Here is an 18,824-nt window from a genome sequence, read left to right on the forward strand (position 1 = left end):
CTGATACTTGCAGTAGTAGCATTGAAGGTACGCTAGACCGAAGAGGCCGGCCACCCCAATGTTTGTTCATTAATTTTGACAATTTGACTCTTTGCAAAAACTATTTTTACAAATAAACCGTTGCCAAAAACTTATTTTAAAAATGACCTTTTTGCTCAACGCCAAATCATATGGCGCTGAACTTAGACACCTCAGCGCCATGTCAGCTAGCGCTGAATGCCGTGCCACGGAAGATGGTAGACTAAGTTAGCGTGCCAACGTACATTCAACGCCATGCTATTTGGCGCTGAGGTGTCTAAGTTCAGCGCCACACGATTTGGCGTTGAGCAGAAGGGTTAGATTTGAAATAAGTTTTGACAGCGATTCATTTGTAAAAATAGTTTTTGCAAATAGTCAAATTGTCAAAATTAATGAATGTTTGTCTCTCCCTCAGGAGTCAGGAGTCAGGAGGCATGCAGACCACATGGATGGAAGTAGTAACATTTTGTGCAACACCGTACCAGCAGTCCAAGGAAGCTAGCCTACAGATCGAATCGGCGAGGGAGGGCGGAAGATGCGGCCGGGTTGGGGAGTACAGTACAGGAGCATATATGCAGTGAGGCCGGAAGCAGCCAGCTCGCCGTGGTTTAATTGGGAAAGACATGCAAGATCAGCTGCGAAGCCGGAGAAATTAAGCCAAGCGCACCACCACCGCATCACAAGCCCCAGCTGGCGCATCATCGTTCCTCTCCCATATTGAATCGAAGCAGCTGATAATTCTTAATTATCACCGACCAATTTATGTGAAGTTATATATATATTTTTTTGTAAACATGATGTCAAAATCACTACTGATAATTCCTTGAGGTGAAAAAATATCAAAAGTTATGAGGTCCGGTCCTTCAGCCAATCCGAGTGATTTTACACAGAACCAGTAGCAGTAGTTGAAATGGAGATAATTTTTAATCATATGAGGTACGGAGATTTCATTCAGAAATTTGTACGTGTGTGACCCTTCAAGCTTCAGTTATTCTTTATGTAGTGATATATCAATGATAGGTGCTAGGATCCCTCATGCTGGATTTTCTTTACCAATATTAATTGTATTACTTGAGTTCTGAGTTCATAATTGAAGTTATACTAGCTAGTATGATCCCAAAATTACCTCGAATACTTTTGTAATTTTATCTTTCTTTTTATGTATTGAGAAAAATGCAGAATCAGTCAACAATTCTTGAATCCAGTTTTCTCATATGGAATCTAGCTCCAGGTCAGTCAACTATGAACTTTTCTCCAGATTTATTTTGTATGTATATTGAGTGACTCACATTTGTCGTTGTTTTTAGTTGTGATGATCTTCCATCTGTGATGCATCTATGAAACAAGCTAGCTTTATAACACCATTAATTAGTAGGCTAATAACTGTATGTATCAAGTATCTTCAGCTTTAATTTGTTCTTCTGAATGCTCCATTTATATATTTGTACCCAACTTTTCATCTATAGATCGTTTTCAGTTAGGCAATAGCCAATGTCATTGAAGAGGATGAAGCCACCTGAATCTTCAAAAACAAGTACGTGTGATGCAGACATGCAGTTAGATCTTTGTAACCTCTCGGACTGAGGCAAGAGAACATCGGTAGCTAGAGAATGACGCCTGGAAGCGGACAGCGCTGCTGCTGGGCTGGATGGCAGCGATGGTGCTGCGCCCCCGACAATGGCGACGACGCCGGTCGTTGCGTACGGCGCTAGCAGCTAGCTACTACGTACTGTGTGGGAGCGACGTCCCGGCCGGCGTACCGTATACGTACGATGTGTGCACTACTATACGGTCGCGATCGACGTATATATGTATATCGGAGAGTGTATATATATATCCTGAATTAATTTATTTTTTCGGAAATCCAGAAAAAAGGTTGTATCTGACACGGATACGCGCCTTCCATGACGTATCCTGCAGGTAATTATTAACGTTGAGTAGTCTCTCAGTTTAATTTTCGCTCCCCGGCCCGGCCCTCTCCATGATATATATCGATCGATCTATAAAAGGTAGGGCCATGCATGCATCTGAGATGGAAGAAGCATCAAGCTAGCAGTCGATCGATCAATGGCAGGTGGAGCGTGGTTGCAGTTGCAGGTGGCGCTCCTCCTCCTGGTGGCTCTCATCTTCTCAACCTTGTCGCCATCGGAAGCAGAAGCAGAAGCAGCTGCGGCTACTTCTACTAATTTGCGGCGTCGGCAGGAGGTGCAGAGCCTCCTCAGGCGCCTCAACAAGCCTCCTCTCGCAACCATTCAGGTACCTACCTACCATTTCCTTTTGTGTTTTTCACATCTAGCTAGCTAGAATGAGTACTTCATGTAGAATATATATATCTGCACTTCTCATCTAGTTGCAAACTACTAATATGATAAATTAACCCTATGCAGAGCCCAGATGGAGATATCATAGACTGTGTGCATATCTCCAAACAGCCTGCGTTCGATCATCCTCTCCTCAAGAACCACACAATCCAGGTGAATTCATTAAGCACCATTATATTATGTATATATTGCCCGCCCCCTAATTTCAAATATAATTTCACTCTACACCACCAATATAATGCATGCATGACATCTTCACGTACGAATAATGCCGATTTCAGATGCGGCCTTCTATCCAGCCAAGTGGCATGTATGGTGAAGCGGCACGTCCATTCACCCAAACATGGAATCAAAATGGCGAAAAGTGTCCCGACAACACCGTACCAATCCGAAGGACCAAGGAGGAGGATGTCATGAGGGCCACCTCTGTTGCAACGTTTGGCAAGAAGACGCACGGGAGCCATCACCCTCGCTTGGCTGGTGTCACAGATGGCCACCACGTACCACCCTCATCTCATATTACAACTAGCTTGTCTTCCTAGTAAATTTTCTTATTTAATCTCCTATTAAGCAGTATGGTGTAGCATCTGCAACTGGGGATGCTAACTACTACGGAACCAAAGCGACAATCAATTTGTGGCAACCAACGATTGCAACATCTGGTGATTTCAGTCTGGCCCAGCTATGGATCTCAGCGGGCTCCTATCAAAACAAGGACCTTAATACCATTGAAGCAGGATGGCAGGTATGTGAGACCTTAAGAGCAGGATCAATACAAGAGCTAGCTGCTAGCTTCATAATCTTTCCATGTCATCAAGAGCTATCAGAGAGACAACTTGTACAATAATTACACATAAACATATACTTCATTAATATATAGCCCACTTCTCATACACACACAAAGCTTAGAGTCTGTGCTATAGTTGGCTGTAAATCTGTAGCCCACTATTCTTCTATCTCTCCTCTTATCTCTCCTCCAAGTGAGCATAAATGTGATGTGGCAATTTTTGAAGCTTGCTTATGTCACTTATTGTACTCGCTCTAAGTGCATCAGAGGGGAAAACGTTCTATTAAATCCTACATGCATGCCTTGCAGTTTCCATGCATGATACATATACTAGACTAGGTTCTCGATCTATTCATGCAAGCTCTTGTCTTTGTGCATGCCCTGATGTCCATGTTATCTACAGTTAGCATTGTAGATAACTTTCTACTGATTCCATGTTCAGTTAATAGGAGTATATAAGGATGCCACAATTAATGTACCTATGTCCCAAAATATTTGTTGTTCTAGGTTGTTTAGCAAAGTATAAGGTTTGGTAAGAAAAAACTATAGTGCCCTTACTAAATGATGTAAAGTTGGGTATGAGAGGGTAGTTGGGGGTAGGATATGATAGAGAAAATTTTGAATTGGAGGTGATTGATGTGGCAAAAGATACCCTAAAGTAACAAGCTTTTGGGGATAAATTTTGAATCCTAAAGTGGTCATTATTTTGGGACAGAGGAAGTAACTAAGTAATCTCGATAAGTGTCCATCTTATGGATATCTATGTACTAAGGACATCTTCATGTGCATGTAAAGGTAATCTTAAGTATTAAATTAATATTTGTAATCCAACTTTATGTATTGGAAAATCTTCATAATGTGTATGGGGACTTTGAATCTTCATGCTAAAAGGATTATTAGAATTTTTTTATCCTTGGTGGGCCCCAACTTAAGATGAAGAAGTGATCTCATAATCCTTTCGTCCCAATATAAGTGCAACCTACTACAGATGTGCAACTATCCAGATTCATAGTCCTCACATGTGTACTATGTTGAACTTATATTGGGACGTAGCTAGGGCGTATATTGTAGCATTTGCTACATGTAAAAAGACACATGGCTATAAGTCCCACCTTATGGTCATTGTGTGCTTAAACATTGAGGATGCCCTAACATCATGATACTGTTGTATGTATGAGTCCTAAGCTTTAATTTTGCAATGGTTGTGCTTTCTCTTATGGTGATGGCGTTGATTTATCTACGTTATTGTTTCAGGTGTACCCAGCTCTCTATAGGGATGAAAAAACTAGATTCTTCATCTATTGGACTGTAAGATATATAAACATAACATATATTCCTTTTTACCATTATTATTAGTAACAATTAATATTTCGCCCCTGTTCTATTGCGGTGGGAATTAATTAATGACATAAAGGTACTAATGGAATATATATTGTAGCGTGATGCATATGACCAAACGGGATGTTACAATCTAGCGTGCTCAGGGTTCATCCAGACAAACACGGTCATCGGTGGCAGCACATCCCCTGTCTCCATCTATGGTGGCCCACAATATGAGTACGATTATTTAGTTTGGAAGGTAAAATGTACACAGAAATTAAGCTCTTTAACACTCAAAGCATATAGACAAAATCAAATTCTTCATGAATGGGCACGGAGAATCTGGGTCATCTAGCTACTGATCTTGTCCTTCCTTAATGCACCTTCAATTCAGACTTGAGTTGAAGCCACGACTAACTGTTGCTCTAGCTTATCAGGAAACCACACAGATGGAATCGCAGTTGTCCCTATGCACGCACGTAATAGATTAAGATTTGATGCAAATGCAGGACCGTTAAGTTAGCCATTTGAAGAAATGTTCAGAAGAATAATCTTAATATATAATCAGTTTCTGCAAGGATATATATATATATATATACTGGTTACATGTTCGTGTTAACGCTAAGCAAATGCTAATTAAACAAACGCTTGCAACACATATTGTAGCATCAAGTGTGTGAATACAAGTATCCATACACTAGTATAAAACAACATTTTTCTAGCGGCCAAAATAGGTTCTCGCTGGTGATAGGCGGCACCACCAGCGACCTAAGGTTAGTGAAAATAATGAATTTTGACTGGCGCAGACGTCCAAGCTGAGAAGGTCGTTTGTGAAAAAGCGATTTTCGCTGACGATGGCTTAAAGAGACCCGCTAGAAAAAAATATTTTTAGGTAAGGCGAGGGAGCTGAGGGGGCGAGATCTGGTGGGCGATGGGACCTTTTAATACATTAAAAAAAATTTCGAGGCTAGATTGGGCGAAGGAGGGGGTCGCATTGAGGCGAGGCAGAGGGGGCACCGCTAGGGGCGTGAGCGGAGGGGCGGCGATGGGGTGACCGGCTACTGCTCCCGTGATCTGGCAGCGACTGCGGAGGGCAAGGAGGGAGACATCGTTGGGGGCCGTTTGCTACAATTCGGTGGTGGGCGAGGAGGGAGGGAGGTGTCGGCGGCGCTAGAGATGGAGCACAATCGGAGGGGACGGCACTGGGGGTGCAGGGAGTAGGGTTGCACGGCCGTCAAGTGGAGGGGTAGGAGTGCGAAGGATCGATCTGTCCGTTGGATCTCGCGATCGTACGGTTAATATTCCGTGGGTCTGCTTGGGTGAGGATTCAAGACCACCACTACGATTTTTTATAAGTAGTAGAGATATATACTGTTGCGTAAACAACAATATTAATATAATATATATCTTGCTCCTGTATATACTATATAATATAAGTTTGCTGAAGAACATAAAAAGTATGCGACACCATTTGAACCGATCATACGATACCATTTGATTCTGTGTTAGCTAGTTTCTAGTGATTTAGCAGGTGTAATTCTTTGTTTAGTTTTCTTGTTTCTTTGTCTCTGAGAAACGTCTAGGGGTCTTCTGACTAGCTCACAAGGTGGTGGGCTAGTCGGCATGGGTTTGAAGCTTCACCCTTTCTATTTATTTGATATTAGGTCATTCCCTAATATTTCTTATTTCCTTGCCCCTAGCTAATCTATTGAAAAAGTCTGTCCATGCACCCCATAAATAAATAATCTTAATTAAACAAACTAACTAACTATATTAATTCCCTGATCATATGTGTGTGTAATTAATTAATTAATTAATTTGCAGGACCTAGCGGGTGGTAATTGGTGGTTGCAAGTGCAAGGCAAATATGTGGGTTACTGGCCATCGTCCATCTTCACCCACTTGCAGACAGGCGTTGCTGACACTGTGGAATGGGGCGGGGAGGTGAATTCGCCTCGAAGTACCACACCCATGGGCAGTGGACATTTCCCTAAAGAAGGATTCGGCAAGGCCACCTACAGCAAAGCAATCCAAGTTGTTGATTCCTCCAACAAACTTAAATCACCAAATGGTGTGAGCTTGATAGCTCCGCTACCCAATTACTATAACGTCATGACTGGTTCCTCTAGTACCACAAGCTGGGGCACTTACATCTACTATGGCGGATCTGGATGCCCTTGAAACTCTGAAATTGAAGTGATATATAGAGAGAGATCGAGCTCCCCATCAAACTACATTCATCTCCTTAATAATTTATGTGTACTACTACACGATCAACATGCATGTCGCTCTCGTTTATGCATTATGCATTACTAGTGTAATAAAGTATTGCTAGCTAGGGTCTATACTAGCTGATAGTACATGCATGTCACATTTCAAGCGATTACTAGTACCTATGTATACATTTGCATCCATTGGTAAGAGGTTTGAACTAAGCTAGCATTACAAGTTGGCAATAAATGTAGAGAGAATATATTCTATACCACTGAGTTTGTTTAAGTTCAACGATTTACCATTGACATTGTCTCTTTCTATAATATGCCGGTGACTTTACAATTATTCTGCAATACGCCATTGGACAGGACATTTTTTTAAAAAAATACCCTAAATACCCTTAGACATATAAGATTAACAATTGATTTATCTCATCAGAATATTCAAAAAAAATATGTGGCCTCCTTACACAATATGGAAGTTTGTATACAGGTTTCATGTTTTTTCTGGTATATTTAGTTTTTTGAAATAAATATTTTTATGTGGTATATGAGAGAGAATCTGTTAATAAAAGAGATAATAGCACAAAAATATCTTATGTAGTGTATGAAAGATGATTTATATTAAAAACAACAATAGTCAAGTATTTTAAGTAGCATATAAAAGATAAGTTATATTTTTTGTAAAAAATAGAAATGTAAAAAACTTGAAACTTATATACAAATTTCCATGTTGTATAAGGAGGCCACATAAAAATTTTCATACTTTTTTGAAACTTTTAATGAGATAAATCAATTGTTAACTTTGTATGTCTGTAAGGGTATTTTGAGTATTTTTGAAAAGAAGGCTCAACCCAATGGCATGTTGTAAAACAATTGATAAAGTCGCCGGTATATTATAGAAAGCGACAATGTTGATGGCAAATTGTTGAACTCGAACAAACTCAGTGGTACAGAGTAGATTCTCTCATAAATGTATTGTTACAGTTTATTGGATGTTATGTTATGGAATATAATAATTATTCTCTCCGTCTCAAATTATAAAGTCTATATTTTTTACGTATTTTTTAATGGCATAAAAGTATATAATTTATATATGTTCCCACAGAATATAAAATTAACATCACATAAAAATATTTTAAAATATTAATCTAGTGATATACATGTATAATACTTAACATATACTATGGTTAATATAATTATTAGTCAAAAGTTATCAAATTTGGACGCCCTATAATTTGGCATGAAGGGAGTATCTTATTTAATCATTAGTTATTACAAGCACTGTAGATCAATGGGCGCCTTAAAGAAAATGATAACACTATACATTTCCTCGTAAGCCCAGCTGAAGCTATATGTCGGATGATCTAACCCCTTTTCACACAATACTGGAGAAAGGGCATTCCAAATCAAATATCAATGCATGTAAATCTCAGATTCCACAGCAGTGTATTGTAATTCGCCATCTAATGTGCCAATAGTTGTTTCAATGGAACATAATATCAACAGAAATTAAACAGCCAAACAAGGGCGGCAAATTCCTATCTCAATCGGTGCTCACTTTGGTTGCATTGCCATGCACAATATATTAACACACTAGTGTGGTCAAGCAAAACAAGTTGGATGCACTTGCGGTTGTAGCTGAGTAGAGCACAATGCTGCAAGAATGGTGAAAAAAATGGCAAGATTGCTGCGAAGCTTGGTCATCCCTAAAAGACTACCCACTTCGCTGTCCTCTCTCTCTGAAGAAGAAAGTTGGCCTCTTTCTAACTCAGTGATTGTTCCGGAGAAATCATATGTTCATAATAGACAAGATCTCGGGATGTTACTTTAGTCCCCAGAGCAGACCGCATAACGGCATAAGATCAGAGGAGCCCCACGACCTGCCGGATCCAGTCATGTCATGTGTAGGCAGCGCGTCCAACATTTGATCCTGCCAAGACAACATCCATCAAGAAGATGATCCAACAAGCTGAAGCAGCTGCTGCTGCAGGGTTGGGTGGGTAGAGTCGACAAGGAACTTGGCGAGCTTGGAGTTGGAGGAGAGCACATGCCCGTCTCGCTGCTCTTCTTCATGGCTGCTTCTTGGCGACGAGCAGGCTCCGTTTCTCCTTCGGCCGAGCCCGCTCGCTTGAGACCAGTAATGATCAGACAAAATTGCACAGGTAACTTCACAAACGGGATCAAAGCAACAAGCAAACACCGGGAGCAGCAGCACACCCCCAACCATATCATATGCTCGCGGTATAAAATTCATAGCAAATCTGTGCAAGCAAGCATCAACTGTTAAACTGCAGAGAGTTATGATACAACATGTGGTGTGCCAACATAGTGAACATTCTTCAGTAGATAGCATATCAGAATTACCTATACAAATGAATACATCCCTACTCAAAAGCATTGGATACACAACGATTTTATTTGACACATGATAAGCTCTATTGCAAAGGACAAATGGAGATAATACGTACTGTACAGTTTTATCACTGTCAGGTGGAGAGATCAACGTGTCATAGTCAAAGATGAATAATGGGGAGTTCGAGATGGATCTCCCCGCGTATGCACAGAATATAGCCTGTGTTTGCAAGTTCAGCTTCTTCACGCGTGAAATCACTCCACCATAGCCATCTAAACTCAATCTCATTCCTACAGTGACTACATGAAACGCGATACATCCATATTGCATCAAATTGTACACAAATATCAGCAATAGCTCGTGCAACCCAAGTGGCTCTTAGACTGTGCCTAGTACCTATTAGTTGCATCTGCAGCCTGTGAACAAAAAAGGCACCAGGTAAATATCAATAACCAGCTAAAATTATGCCTGAGGGGATGATACAATGCACTTACCGCAACACGTGGAGATCGACGAGTGCTAGATAGCAAATTACTAGGACGGGCTCCTCTTTTAGTAGGATTATCTTGATTTTTCGCCCGACTTCGAGAGTGACTTTGGCTGGTGGTAGTGGTACTTTCACGTCCAGTATCAATTGATAAAGCCGGTGGTGATGAATCTGTTATGGATGACGACATGTCTGGGCATAATGAGCTAGCAGGAAGAAACCCTGTAGACAACAACAACAACAGTAAGATGAAAATGGGACAACCGGTTCAGTGACATCTTACAGCTTTTCAATGGAACCATGAAAAAAATTCTGTTTTAACTCCAAAAACCTGGAAAGCTAGACAACCTCTCATCATGCAATGACCATTAATATCGATCTTGTTGTCAGGTCTGTGTCCATTTGACTTTGGGAAATGGAGAATTAATTGTTTATCTTCCTGTATGGAACCTCTGTAAGTCTGTATTTTGTTGGGCTCCCTGCATTTAACTCTTCAAAATTTCTTGAAGTTAAGAGGTTTATCGTGGCCTCATGGATATAGGGATAAGGGGTTCATTTCTCTAGAAAGAGATATGGTACCCATATCCTTTTCAGGATGAATTTCAGTAGGGCTTGTGGTAGTGTTTTTAAGAGAGAGGCGGTAATCTTGGTAAACACATGCACTGATCATGTGTTCTGGGGAAAAGGAACTCAACGCAGATTTATAATGAAAACATGCAAAATGGAGTACCGTTGATTGCAGCAGCCTGGAACCTCTCTCTCATGATTCTCACAAACTTGAATAGATCATTACTGCAGTTTAGATCCTTCACCAATTCTTCAGAATCTTTCAGAAATGGAGTACATTGAAGTACTGTTATCAACACAAAAGAAGGCATCATTAACAACAACACTTTCACCAAAGAATATAATAATATGACTTAGGCAGTATAATTGCATGGATATTAGACAGTTGTAACTCACGGTTGTATCTATCTTTGTTGAGCTTTATGCAAAACGAATATTCATTGTCAGGGTTTTGAATGTCAATTTTGCTGAAGACAAATTTCACCCCTTGCAAAACGGTAATTGTAACTTTGTCAGCAGAGATAACACTGAGCTAATTTAATTGGCAATATCACTAAAACTTCCATTACCTTCACCACCAACAACTTGAAAACCAAGAAACTTTTTGTACCACATAAAAGCTTCATCTAGGTTCTTTTTCCCTGCTGCGTCAGTTTTAGCTTCAAGGGCTTCAATAGCTGCCATCAAATGAAGAGACATTAAGGGCTTATGGCCTATATATTTTAGTTTCTGTATGGCCAATGGAAAATATTGAAACAAAAGAACCAAATTAGCATAGACACAGCTAGAAATGCATACATAGCAAAAGATAAAACCCATATCATTAGAAAAGGATCTGAAAATACGATACATTGGACCTAAGAGCTCCAATCAATTCTCAATCTGGCCTTTTTATTTGTAATGCAGAGTAAAGCACTTAGAGACCAAGCAATAGCTGAGCCAATGCACCAAAACTGGAGTTCCTTAATAAAATAAAACCCCACAAATGATGCATTAAAGGCTGTGATTCTGAAACGACTTGTGCCCAACGGAAGTGAAGCCTAAATATCCTATCAAACAAATTGAGTGAACCGTAAGTCATAAAGGTATCTATCTCACTCCAAATTCCTGTACTAGAACCGCAAACTTATGTTACCTTCAAGTTGACTTGATATGACATTTGCATATTCATCTCTACTGGCCCTCTTATCAGTGACCAAACAGCTGAGCTGATCATTAGTTGCAATTGCGTTCGTAATGGATTGACCAGTAAGGTCATACTTTGTCTTGTTGCTACCTTGGACTGCAGAGGAAGTTTGAAGGGTCTCAGACCTTCCATGACCTGAAGAATATCCCAAAACACTAAATAGTGAAGAAAAGGTTGTACTTACTGGACAGAGCTTGTGCAAAATCTGCTTCAAGTTTGCGCAGCTGATCCTTTAGTTGGTTGGATTTTTCTGTCATCCAGAAAGGCACAAGCCCAAGTCAGTTCCCCATCTTTTTTTTTATTACCGTGAAACAGAATTTGTACTCACAATTCACAAATCGCAGTGCACAGTCAACGATAAATTAGTTGCAGGAATGCAAGAAGGGAACAATTAACCATAGGCCACACGCTTGGCTTATTTATGCGTGCAGAAGCAGGGATTAAGTATGCGACATTTGGAAAGAGTCGAATCTCCGAAATGGAAAAAAAGCAAGACAGAGAAATTGCTTGCGCGGATCCCACAGAAAACCTAAACCTAACATAGTCTAGTGTGAGATTTTAGATGAGACGAGAGTAAACCAGATCCAGTCCATCCGTAGTGATATAGTCCTACTCCAGTAAGGAAGAAGGGCCGATACCTCGCTGGGAAATGGTGTGGTTGGAGAGGGAGCGGGCGGAGAGGAGGGCGGCGCTGAATGCGGAGGCCGCTGCCTTGGTGCGCTCGCGGCCGTCGGCGATCTGCCGCTCGAACGCCAAACACTGCGCCGCCATCCTCCTGCGCAACTCGATGGCTCCTCCTCCTCCGCCGCCGCCGCCTTCCATGGTGAAGCCGCCGGAGCCGGAGACGGGAGCGGCGTTGCTGGTGGCCGTTGGGGGTGGGTGGGTGGAGCCGAACCACTTCAAAAAAATTTGGCGTGTAAAGCTTATTTATTTATTTATTATCCACTGCGATTGGGCCGTGGGCCTTTGGTATTTTGGAGGCCCATTTAATCTGGATAGTTCGGCCCCGGAGCAAAGCATCATCAGTACTTGGTGTCGTCTCCAAGAGAGGGAGGAGACGAGAGGCGAGATCCACGACGTCGCCGGAGATCGGAGATGTTTGGGCTGCAGGCGAGCGGCGCCGCGGCGTCGTGGGTGGTGGGGCGGATGGGCACCGACGCCCACCTCTACGACGACCCCGACGACGCCTCCATCCCCACCCTGCTCGACTCCCGCTTCGATGCCGACAAGCTCGACGCCCTCAAGCGCCTCCTCGCCCTCATCGCCCAGGGCGTCGATGTCGCCCACTTCTTCCCGCAGGTTATTCTCCTCCTCCTCCTCGCTTCTTCCCCTTCTTTCCTTCCTTCCTACCGGCCTGCACTGCACCTTGCTAATTGCTTTGTTTGCAGGTTGTCAAGAACGTGGCCTCGCAATCGCTGGAGGTCAAGAAGCTCGTCTATCTATACCTCCTCCACTACGCTGAGAAGTAAGCTAGTACCTCACATGCATTCATCTTGCTTGCAATCCGTTGCAGTGATTAGGGAACAGCTCCTTTTATTTACCTTTGTGTGCTTTATACCAGACTAGCTGTGCCTCTTATCGTTGTTTCAAATGCCTAAATTTGGCTCATGACTGCCATCGATGCTCTTGTAATTCTTTCCATTTCCAAAAAGGCACGCTCTGAGTTACAGCCATACAACACTTGTGCTCTAGCTATGATGTAGTGATGCAGAAAGTATCTAGTACTAATCAATTAGGCAACTGTAATGATAGAAAATCTGATGACTAAAATTTATATATTCGTTCTATTAACTGTAATTTTGAGTAACAAATTCAAACTGTGACTCCCCGTGATCTTGACTTGCTGTTGGAAGTAATTTCACCCTCTCTTTTTTTTTATTGCTTGATGTTACTACAGGCGCCAAAATGAAGCTCTTCTTTCAATTAACATATTTCAGAAGGACTTATCTGATATAAACCCATTAGTGAGGGCCTGGGCACTACGAACTATGGCTGGCATTAGACTACACGTCGTTGCTCCACTTGTGTTAGTGGCTGTAAAGAAATGTGCCAGGGATCCATCAGCATACGTTCGAAAATGTGCTGCCTATGCACTTTGTAAGCTGCACGACTTACTTCCAGATGAAACTACATCTTTGGAGGACGTATGTCTAGTATGACCTTTTTTTCCTCGTGCATTGATGTTGAAGATTCATATGTATCTGAATTATGAAGTATGCTAATATGGTTGCAGACGGTAGATGTTTTGTTCAGTGACAATTCCCCGGGAGTAGTGGGAGCTACTGCTGTTGCCTTTAACTCAGTTTGCCCAAATTGTTTACCCTTGATATCAAAGCATTTCCAAAGGCTATGTGAGACACTCCCAGATATTGAAGAATGGGCTCAGATTCTTCTAATCGATATCATCTTGCGATATGTAATAGCTAGACATGGATTGGTGAAGGATTCTTCAATTTTTGCTTCAAATTTGACTTTGAAGAGCCAGGGCAGTGGAGATTCAGCCCTTATTGGCAATGAAACTTGTGGCACTACATCAACCATCACATTGTTCCGACATTACATTGAAGAATATTCGGAATGTTTAGAAGGTGACATAATCAACTGTTCATCCGTGACCAGTAGCACAAACAATGATGTTGCACTACTTTTGAAATGTACATCGCCTCTTCTGTGGAGCCGAAACAGTGGAGTCATACTTGCAGCAGCAAGTGTTCATTGGATCATGGCTCCAGTTGACCAACTGAATAGAGTTGTTGGGCCAATTTTATTTACTCTACGCTCATCTCCTGATGCAACATATGTGGTAATCCCAAAATTTCTTTTTCCTGGTCCATTGGTACTGTATCCTGGATTTCAACTAAGAAGAAATATGGAGCCAAAGCATGTTTTACACTTTTACTCACTTGATCCGTTGTAAATACTCCCATAGACTTTTGATAATGTCATTTCAACAATTTTTAGGTGTAGGCTTGATGTGCTTGACTGCTTTTATAACTTTATGTAAATAAATATTCTATTCAAACCAACTTTTGACCATGCTATGTCTTTCTGGTGCCAAATTAAATCCTTCAGAGCCCAAATGCTTCTGGGACACTGTCAGCCTTGCTTTCTGTTTGTACTGATGTTTGAACTCAATAACTCATTATAGAAGACAAGCCTATGGTGCATAAGCATTCACAACTTTGTGTTGGATGAAGCTAGCAAGTTGATCGTTAATTTTAATTTTATTTTGAGAATCAAATATTGAGATATATTTCTTTGAAATGTTCATGTTCTCTCACTTAAATTTTTACTTGATCTGACAATCCTTTTTAATTCTTGCAGATGCTTGGCAACATACTAGTTTTTGCCAAGACAGCCCCACAATTGTTTGCTCCGTTCTATGAAGATTTCTTCATATGCACTTCAGATCCATATCAAACTAAGGCTTTGAAGCTTGAAATACTGACCACCATAGCCACAGAGTCCTCTATTCCAGCAATTTTTGAAGAATTTCAGGTACTTGTTTGTAAAAGCAATGTACACTCTATATTTGACTTGTCTCAGTGACCTGATAATGTTCTATATGATTCTCAAATGAAGGTTCATTTGAAGTTCATCTTGTGATTATTGGTAACCATATTCATAATATACTGAGGCAATATATTTTTTGAAAACAAATTACCTTTGCTTTGTTGAATTTTATGCATAACAAACAGCATCTTTCTGAATTTCTTCTTGACATTGTTGTCCACTCCCTAATGTGATAAGTAATATCTATCTTAAACAAAAACTGGTATAGTTAGTTGTTGTTAACTCATCCTGTTTGTGCATGTTTATTGTACTTCTTATTCCTGCCAGGATTATATTAAAGAACCGGATAGGAGATTTGTGGCAGATACAGTTGCTGCTATTGCGCTGTGTGCCCAGAAGCTTCCCTCTATCACTACCAGTTGCCTTGGTGGGCTTTTGGCACTAGTATTTTATGGTAATACTGCTACTTCTGCATATTTTTGCAGTAAATGATTCTTCTTGAATATAAAGTTTGATTCTAATTATTTTACAGAATCATCTATAAGTGATTCTGCTAACTTTGATGGAGAAGCTGCTGTTTTAGTTCAAGCAATTTTGTCTATCAAAGCAATAGTGAGAACAGATCCAGCATCTCATGAAAAGGTATTTGTTTTAAATAAGCTTAGCAATCTTGTAACTCCATAGGTGTGTCTCATTTGTATACTTCTCAATATATGGATGATGCATACTTGATTTGACCTCATGATGCCCAACCAGTAATTTAGTACGAAATGCATGAAACCTCTGTTGTATTATACAACTTATGGTTTTTCCTTCATCTCCTTGGATTGAAACAGTTTGTTTTGCTCTTTTGTTAGTCATAACTCATAACTTGGCTACTGAAGGGTGCAAGAATTTTAAGATGATACAATGTAGTTTATTTTATTCTCTCATTTTAAATAGAAAAGGATAGTCCATCAGACTCCCTTTATGTCACCTTTCAATGTGCCTCCCATATTTCATTTTTGTTTACTTAGGCCCCCCATAAGTTAACCAGTCTTGAAAATACCCCTCAATGAGGCATGTTACACTATTTCTGGTAGTTCTATTATCTTTTCTATTTATTAACTTATGTAAGTGCATGTTTAATTATTTCAATAGTTGTTTCAACGGTTTGAGTGCCTTTGGTACTTGTCAGTTCTAGCACAGAATTTCTTGAACTTACAGAGGTACTGAAATCGTGTGATAAGCCACACATTCTAGTAAGAATTTAGTTTTTTTTGGGGAGCAGGGGTGTATTACACAAATATGAACATATATGTGCAAAGTAAATGAAAATGGGATATTGGGAACAATTTGAACAATTGTTTGACATTCAGTGTTTCTTTTTCTGTTTGCAGTCTGGTTGTGTATTTATTGAAAACATGTGCAATAGTAAATATTGAATATTGTGTGCTACTTTGCTCTATTGTTTGAATGTATTTGTTCCTTAATTATACATTAATTTGATATTTTGCTATTTTGCTATTCTTTTCCTGAAGGTGATTGTACGCTTGGTCCACAGCCTGGACAAAATTAAGGAGCCTGCAGCACGATCCCTGATTATTTGGATATTTGGAGAGTATAGTTCCATAGGAAATATCATTCCAAAGATAACTCCTGCTGTTCTCAAGTATCTTGCATGGTCCTTTGCTGCTGAAATGCTTGAGACAAAGCTTCAGATCTTAAATGCTGCTGCAAAGGTCCCTCCATCCTCCATCTCTCCCTCTCTGTAAGAATTCAAAAGGTTCCTTTTCTCTTCTGTGGGGATCACTAATTGTTCTTCCTTTACAGGTTATCATACATTCTCCTGAAGAACACTTAGAAGAATTCAAAAAGATAATGGCCCATGTCATTAAGCTGGCTACATGTGATTTGAGTTATGACGTCCGTGATCGTGCCCGTTTTATATCAAGACTTTTGCCATACAGCACAACCTATTTAAATGGAAACAACTCCTCATGTCAATCACATAATGAAGATATGTTTAAGGAACTGGCTAATCATATATTTGATGGGAAGATGCCATCAACATTCCATCCAACCAATAACTACCGGATTTATCTTCCTGGTTCCTTGTCACAGGTGATTCTTCATGCAGCTCCTGGTTACGCACCACTTCCAAAGCCTCAGAGTATGGAATTAATTCATAAGACCATGGAACCAACCAGAGGAGTAGGCAATTCTTCTGAAAGCATTAATTCTGATGCTGAATCTGGATCTTCAACATATGATGGTGGTTCTGTTTATGATTCAGAGAGTGAAGTTGATGGCTCATCTGACAGGAATGCTGCTGATTCTAACACAAAAGATAATCAAGAAGATCCCCTGGTCCATGTTTATGATGCAAGTGTAGATCAAGGTCAGACGGCTAGGGATGTCGAGGATAATTTTGCATCTCTCATCACTACTGATTTGACTGAATTAATGTCTAAGTCAGCCTTGGAAACATGGCTTGATGAAGCTCCTGCTGAACCAGTTCAGGTTTCTACACAAGCATCCTCTGCTAGAGTGTCTTTTACCAATCGGAGCTTTGAGCGAAAACCTAAATTGCACATGTTGTTAGACCCATCTAATAGTAATGGTCTAAGTGTTCTTTATGCCTTTTCATCTGAGGTTTCACCCGTATCACGCTTGCTAGTGTGTGTAGACTTGTTATTTGAGAATGTTTCAACAAACCAACTGGCAGATATAACAATTAAATCCGAGGAGGCTTCTGGTAGTGAGGATGGCTTGGACCAAACATTACAAGGATCTGCAAGGTACTATCCATCTTTAATTGGTTCATTTTAATGTCATTTCATTTGTGTCGTCAGAATGCTTGCAGTGGCATTCTGTTATCTGTTTGTGTTTATTAACTTATTTTAATTACTGTCTCATTTATTGTAATCATTTTGGCCTGCAGTGTTCCAACTATTGTTCTTGATAAAGAGATACAATTATTGGCTCCCGAACAAACGGAAAAGATGGTTCTTCAGGTTCACTTCCATCACCATCTATTGCCCCTTAAGTTGTCTGTGCTCTGCAATGGGAAAAGGCATCCAGCAAAACTTCATCCTGACATTGCTTATTTTGTGCGGCCACTGCCCATGGACCTAAATGCTTTTCTATGCAAGGAAAACCAACTGAGGGGAATGTTTGAGTATGCTAGAAGGTCAGTAAATCCCCACCAGTCTCCACTATGTTATACTTCTGGTCGTGTTACGGACTTCCACCAGTCTCCACTATGTTATACTTCTGGTCATGTTACGAGACTTCCACCAGTCTCCACTATGTTATAATGCTAGCTTTATTTGCACATATTGGTTTCTCTGAAGTTTCAGCATTTAGGGCTTATCCTAATAATGCCATAACACCACCTTAAGCTTTTCATATTTGCATATTTGCAATTTCTTGCTATTGCTTATGGGTTTTATTACTTACCAAAAAGGCAATCAGAACAAAAAAAAACAAAGGAAGAGTTTCTTGGTTGTTTTCTGTACTATATCAAATTAGGCTTCATGATCACTTCTATCGACTATATATGCTAGAACTAATATGAAGACATCACCACAGGTGCACTTTCAAAGATCATCTTCAGAAGCTTGAGCACAACGATGATAGTGAAGAGCACACTGATAAGAACCTTCTGATAGCCCAGAGCCTCGCGTCAAAAATACTCAGCAATGCCAACTTCCACTTGGTTTCAATGGATATGCCAGTGACCTTCAGCATTGAGGATGCTTCTGGCTTATGCTGGCGATTCAGCAGTGAGATCCTGAGCACTTCAAACCCTTGCCTAATTACCATCCTCGCGGAAGGGCATATCTCGGAACCACTTGACCTCACTGCTAAGGTGAACTCTGAAGATACAGCGTTTGGCCTAAACCTCCTAAACAGAGTTGTAGCAATCATAGAATGAAGCTTTACGTTTTAACACCTGTGCATTTAGTCTTAAATGTCACTTTGTGGATACTGTAAATTGTTGTACATTATTTGCAAGCTATGAAGGTTTTATAGTAAAGGTATCCAGCAAATGAATTGAAATGTTATACGATA

The 18,824-nt window shown here is 40.4% G+C and overlaps 3 protein-coding genes across 6 annotated transcripts; 2 read left to right on the plus strand and 1 right to left on the minus strand.

Annotated features, from left to right (window-relative positions):
- Positions 1-2,006: 2,006 nt before the first annotated feature.
- On the plus strand, positions 2,007-6,928 carry LOC9266561 (protein neprosin). Of its 3 annotated transcripts, XM_015773802.3 has the most exons (7): positions 2,009-2,274; positions 2,406-2,492; positions 2,621-2,839; positions 2,914-3,084; positions 4,381-4,434; positions 4,565-4,705; positions 6,271-6,928. In XM_015773802.3, the coding sequence occupies exons 1-7, from the start codon at positions 2,086-2,088 to the stop codon at positions 6,625-6,627; spliced, it is 1,218 nt and encodes a 405-aa protein (XP_015629288.1). In that variant the 5' UTR covers positions 2,009-2,085; the 3' UTR covers positions 6,628-6,928. The 3 variants fall into 3 exon arrangements, with proteins under 3 accessions (XP_015629294.1, XP_015629302.1, XP_015629288.1); XM_015773808.3 differs by lacking the exon at positions 4,565-4,705 and having other exon boundaries at positions 2,007-2,274; XM_015773816.3 differs by lacking the exons at positions 4,381-4,434; positions 4,565-4,705 and having other exon boundaries at positions 2,008-2,274.
- A 1,983-nt stretch (positions 6,929-8,911) lies between these two features.
- LOC4326399 (kinetochore protein SPC25 homolog) lies at positions 8,912-12,126 on the minus strand. Its single transcript, XM_015778356.3, has 8 exons — positions 11,894-12,126; positions 11,440-11,505; positions 11,205-11,351; positions 10,639-10,746; positions 10,466-10,555; positions 10,233-10,355; positions 9,510-9,724; positions 8,912-9,431 (listed from the first exon to the last, which is right to left on the minus strand). The coding sequence occupies exons 1-8, from the start codon at positions 12,075-12,077 to the stop codon at positions 9,405-9,407; spliced, it is 960 nt and encodes a 319-aa protein (XP_015633842.1). The 5' UTR covers positions 12,078-12,126; the 3' UTR covers positions 8,912-9,404.
- A 188-nt stretch (positions 12,127-12,314) lies between these two features.
- Positions 12,315-18,817, plus strand: LOC4326400 (AP3-complex subunit beta-A). Of its 2 annotated transcripts, none has more exons than XM_015759461.3 (11): positions 12,315-12,554; positions 12,644-12,720; positions 13,153-13,408; positions 13,489-14,058; positions 14,580-14,753; positions 15,096-15,222; positions 15,301-15,410; positions 16,289-16,489; positions 16,581-17,548; positions 17,692-17,940; positions 18,342-18,817. In XM_015759461.3, the coding sequence occupies exons 1-11, from the start codon at positions 12,351-12,353 to the stop codon at positions 18,685-18,687; spliced, it is 3,282 nt and encodes a 1,093-aa protein (XP_015614947.1). In that variant the 5' UTR covers positions 12,315-12,350; the 3' UTR covers positions 18,688-18,817. The 2 variants fall into 2 exon arrangements, with proteins under 2 accessions (XP_015614947.1, XP_015614957.1); XM_015759471.3 differs by having other exon boundaries at positions 13,153-13,399.
- Positions 18,818-18,824: the final 7 nt, after the last annotated feature.

This window comes from Oryza sativa, chromosome 1, assembly GCF_034140825.1.
Source record: "Oryza sativa Japonica Group chromosome 1, ASM3414082v1".
Taxonomy (NCBI): domain Eukaryota; kingdom Viridiplantae; phylum Streptophyta; class Magnoliopsida; order Poales; family Poaceae; genus Oryza; species Oryza sativa.

Excerpts from the sequence above, each read along its gene's own strand:
- LOC4326400 (XM_015759461.3), top strand. The coding sequence starts at position 12,351 with ATGTTTGGGCTGCAGGCGAGCGGCGCCGCGGCGTCGTGGGTGGTGGGG. Across the intron at positions 14,059-14,579 it reads CTCCTGATGCAACATATGTG|ATGCTTGGCAACATACTAGT; the intron begins GTAATCCCAAAA and ends TAATTCTTGCAG. Across the intron at positions 17,549-17,691 it reads ACATTACAAGGATCTGCAAG|TGTTCCAACTATTGTTCTTG; the intron begins GTACTATCCATC and ends TTTGGCCTGCAG.
- LOC4326399 (XM_015778356.3), bottom strand. The coding sequence starts at position 12,077 with ATGGAAGGCGGCGGCGGCGGAGGAGGAGGAGCCATCGAGTTGCGCAGG. Across the intron at positions 11,506-11,893 it reads CCACACCATTTCCCAGCGAG|AAAAATCCAACCAACTAAAG; the intron begins GTATCGGCCCTT and ends TCTGGATGACAG. Across the intron at positions 10,747-11,204 it reads CATATCAAGTCAACTTGAAG|CTATTGAAGCCCTTGAAGCT; the intron begins GTAACATAAGTT and ends ATTTGATGGCAG.
- LOC9266561 (XM_015773802.3), top strand. The coding sequence starts at position 2,086 with ATGGCAGGTGGAGCGTGGTTGCAGTTGCAGGTGGCGCTCCTCCTCCTG. Across the intron at positions 2,275-2,405 it reads CTCCTCTCGCAACCATTCAG|AGCCCAGATGGAGATATCAT; the intron begins GTACCTACCTAC and ends AACCCTATGCAG. Across the intron at positions 3,085-4,380 it reads CCATTGAAGCAGGATGGCAG|GTGTACCCAGCTCTCTATAG; the intron begins GTATGTGAGACC and ends TTATTGTTTCAG.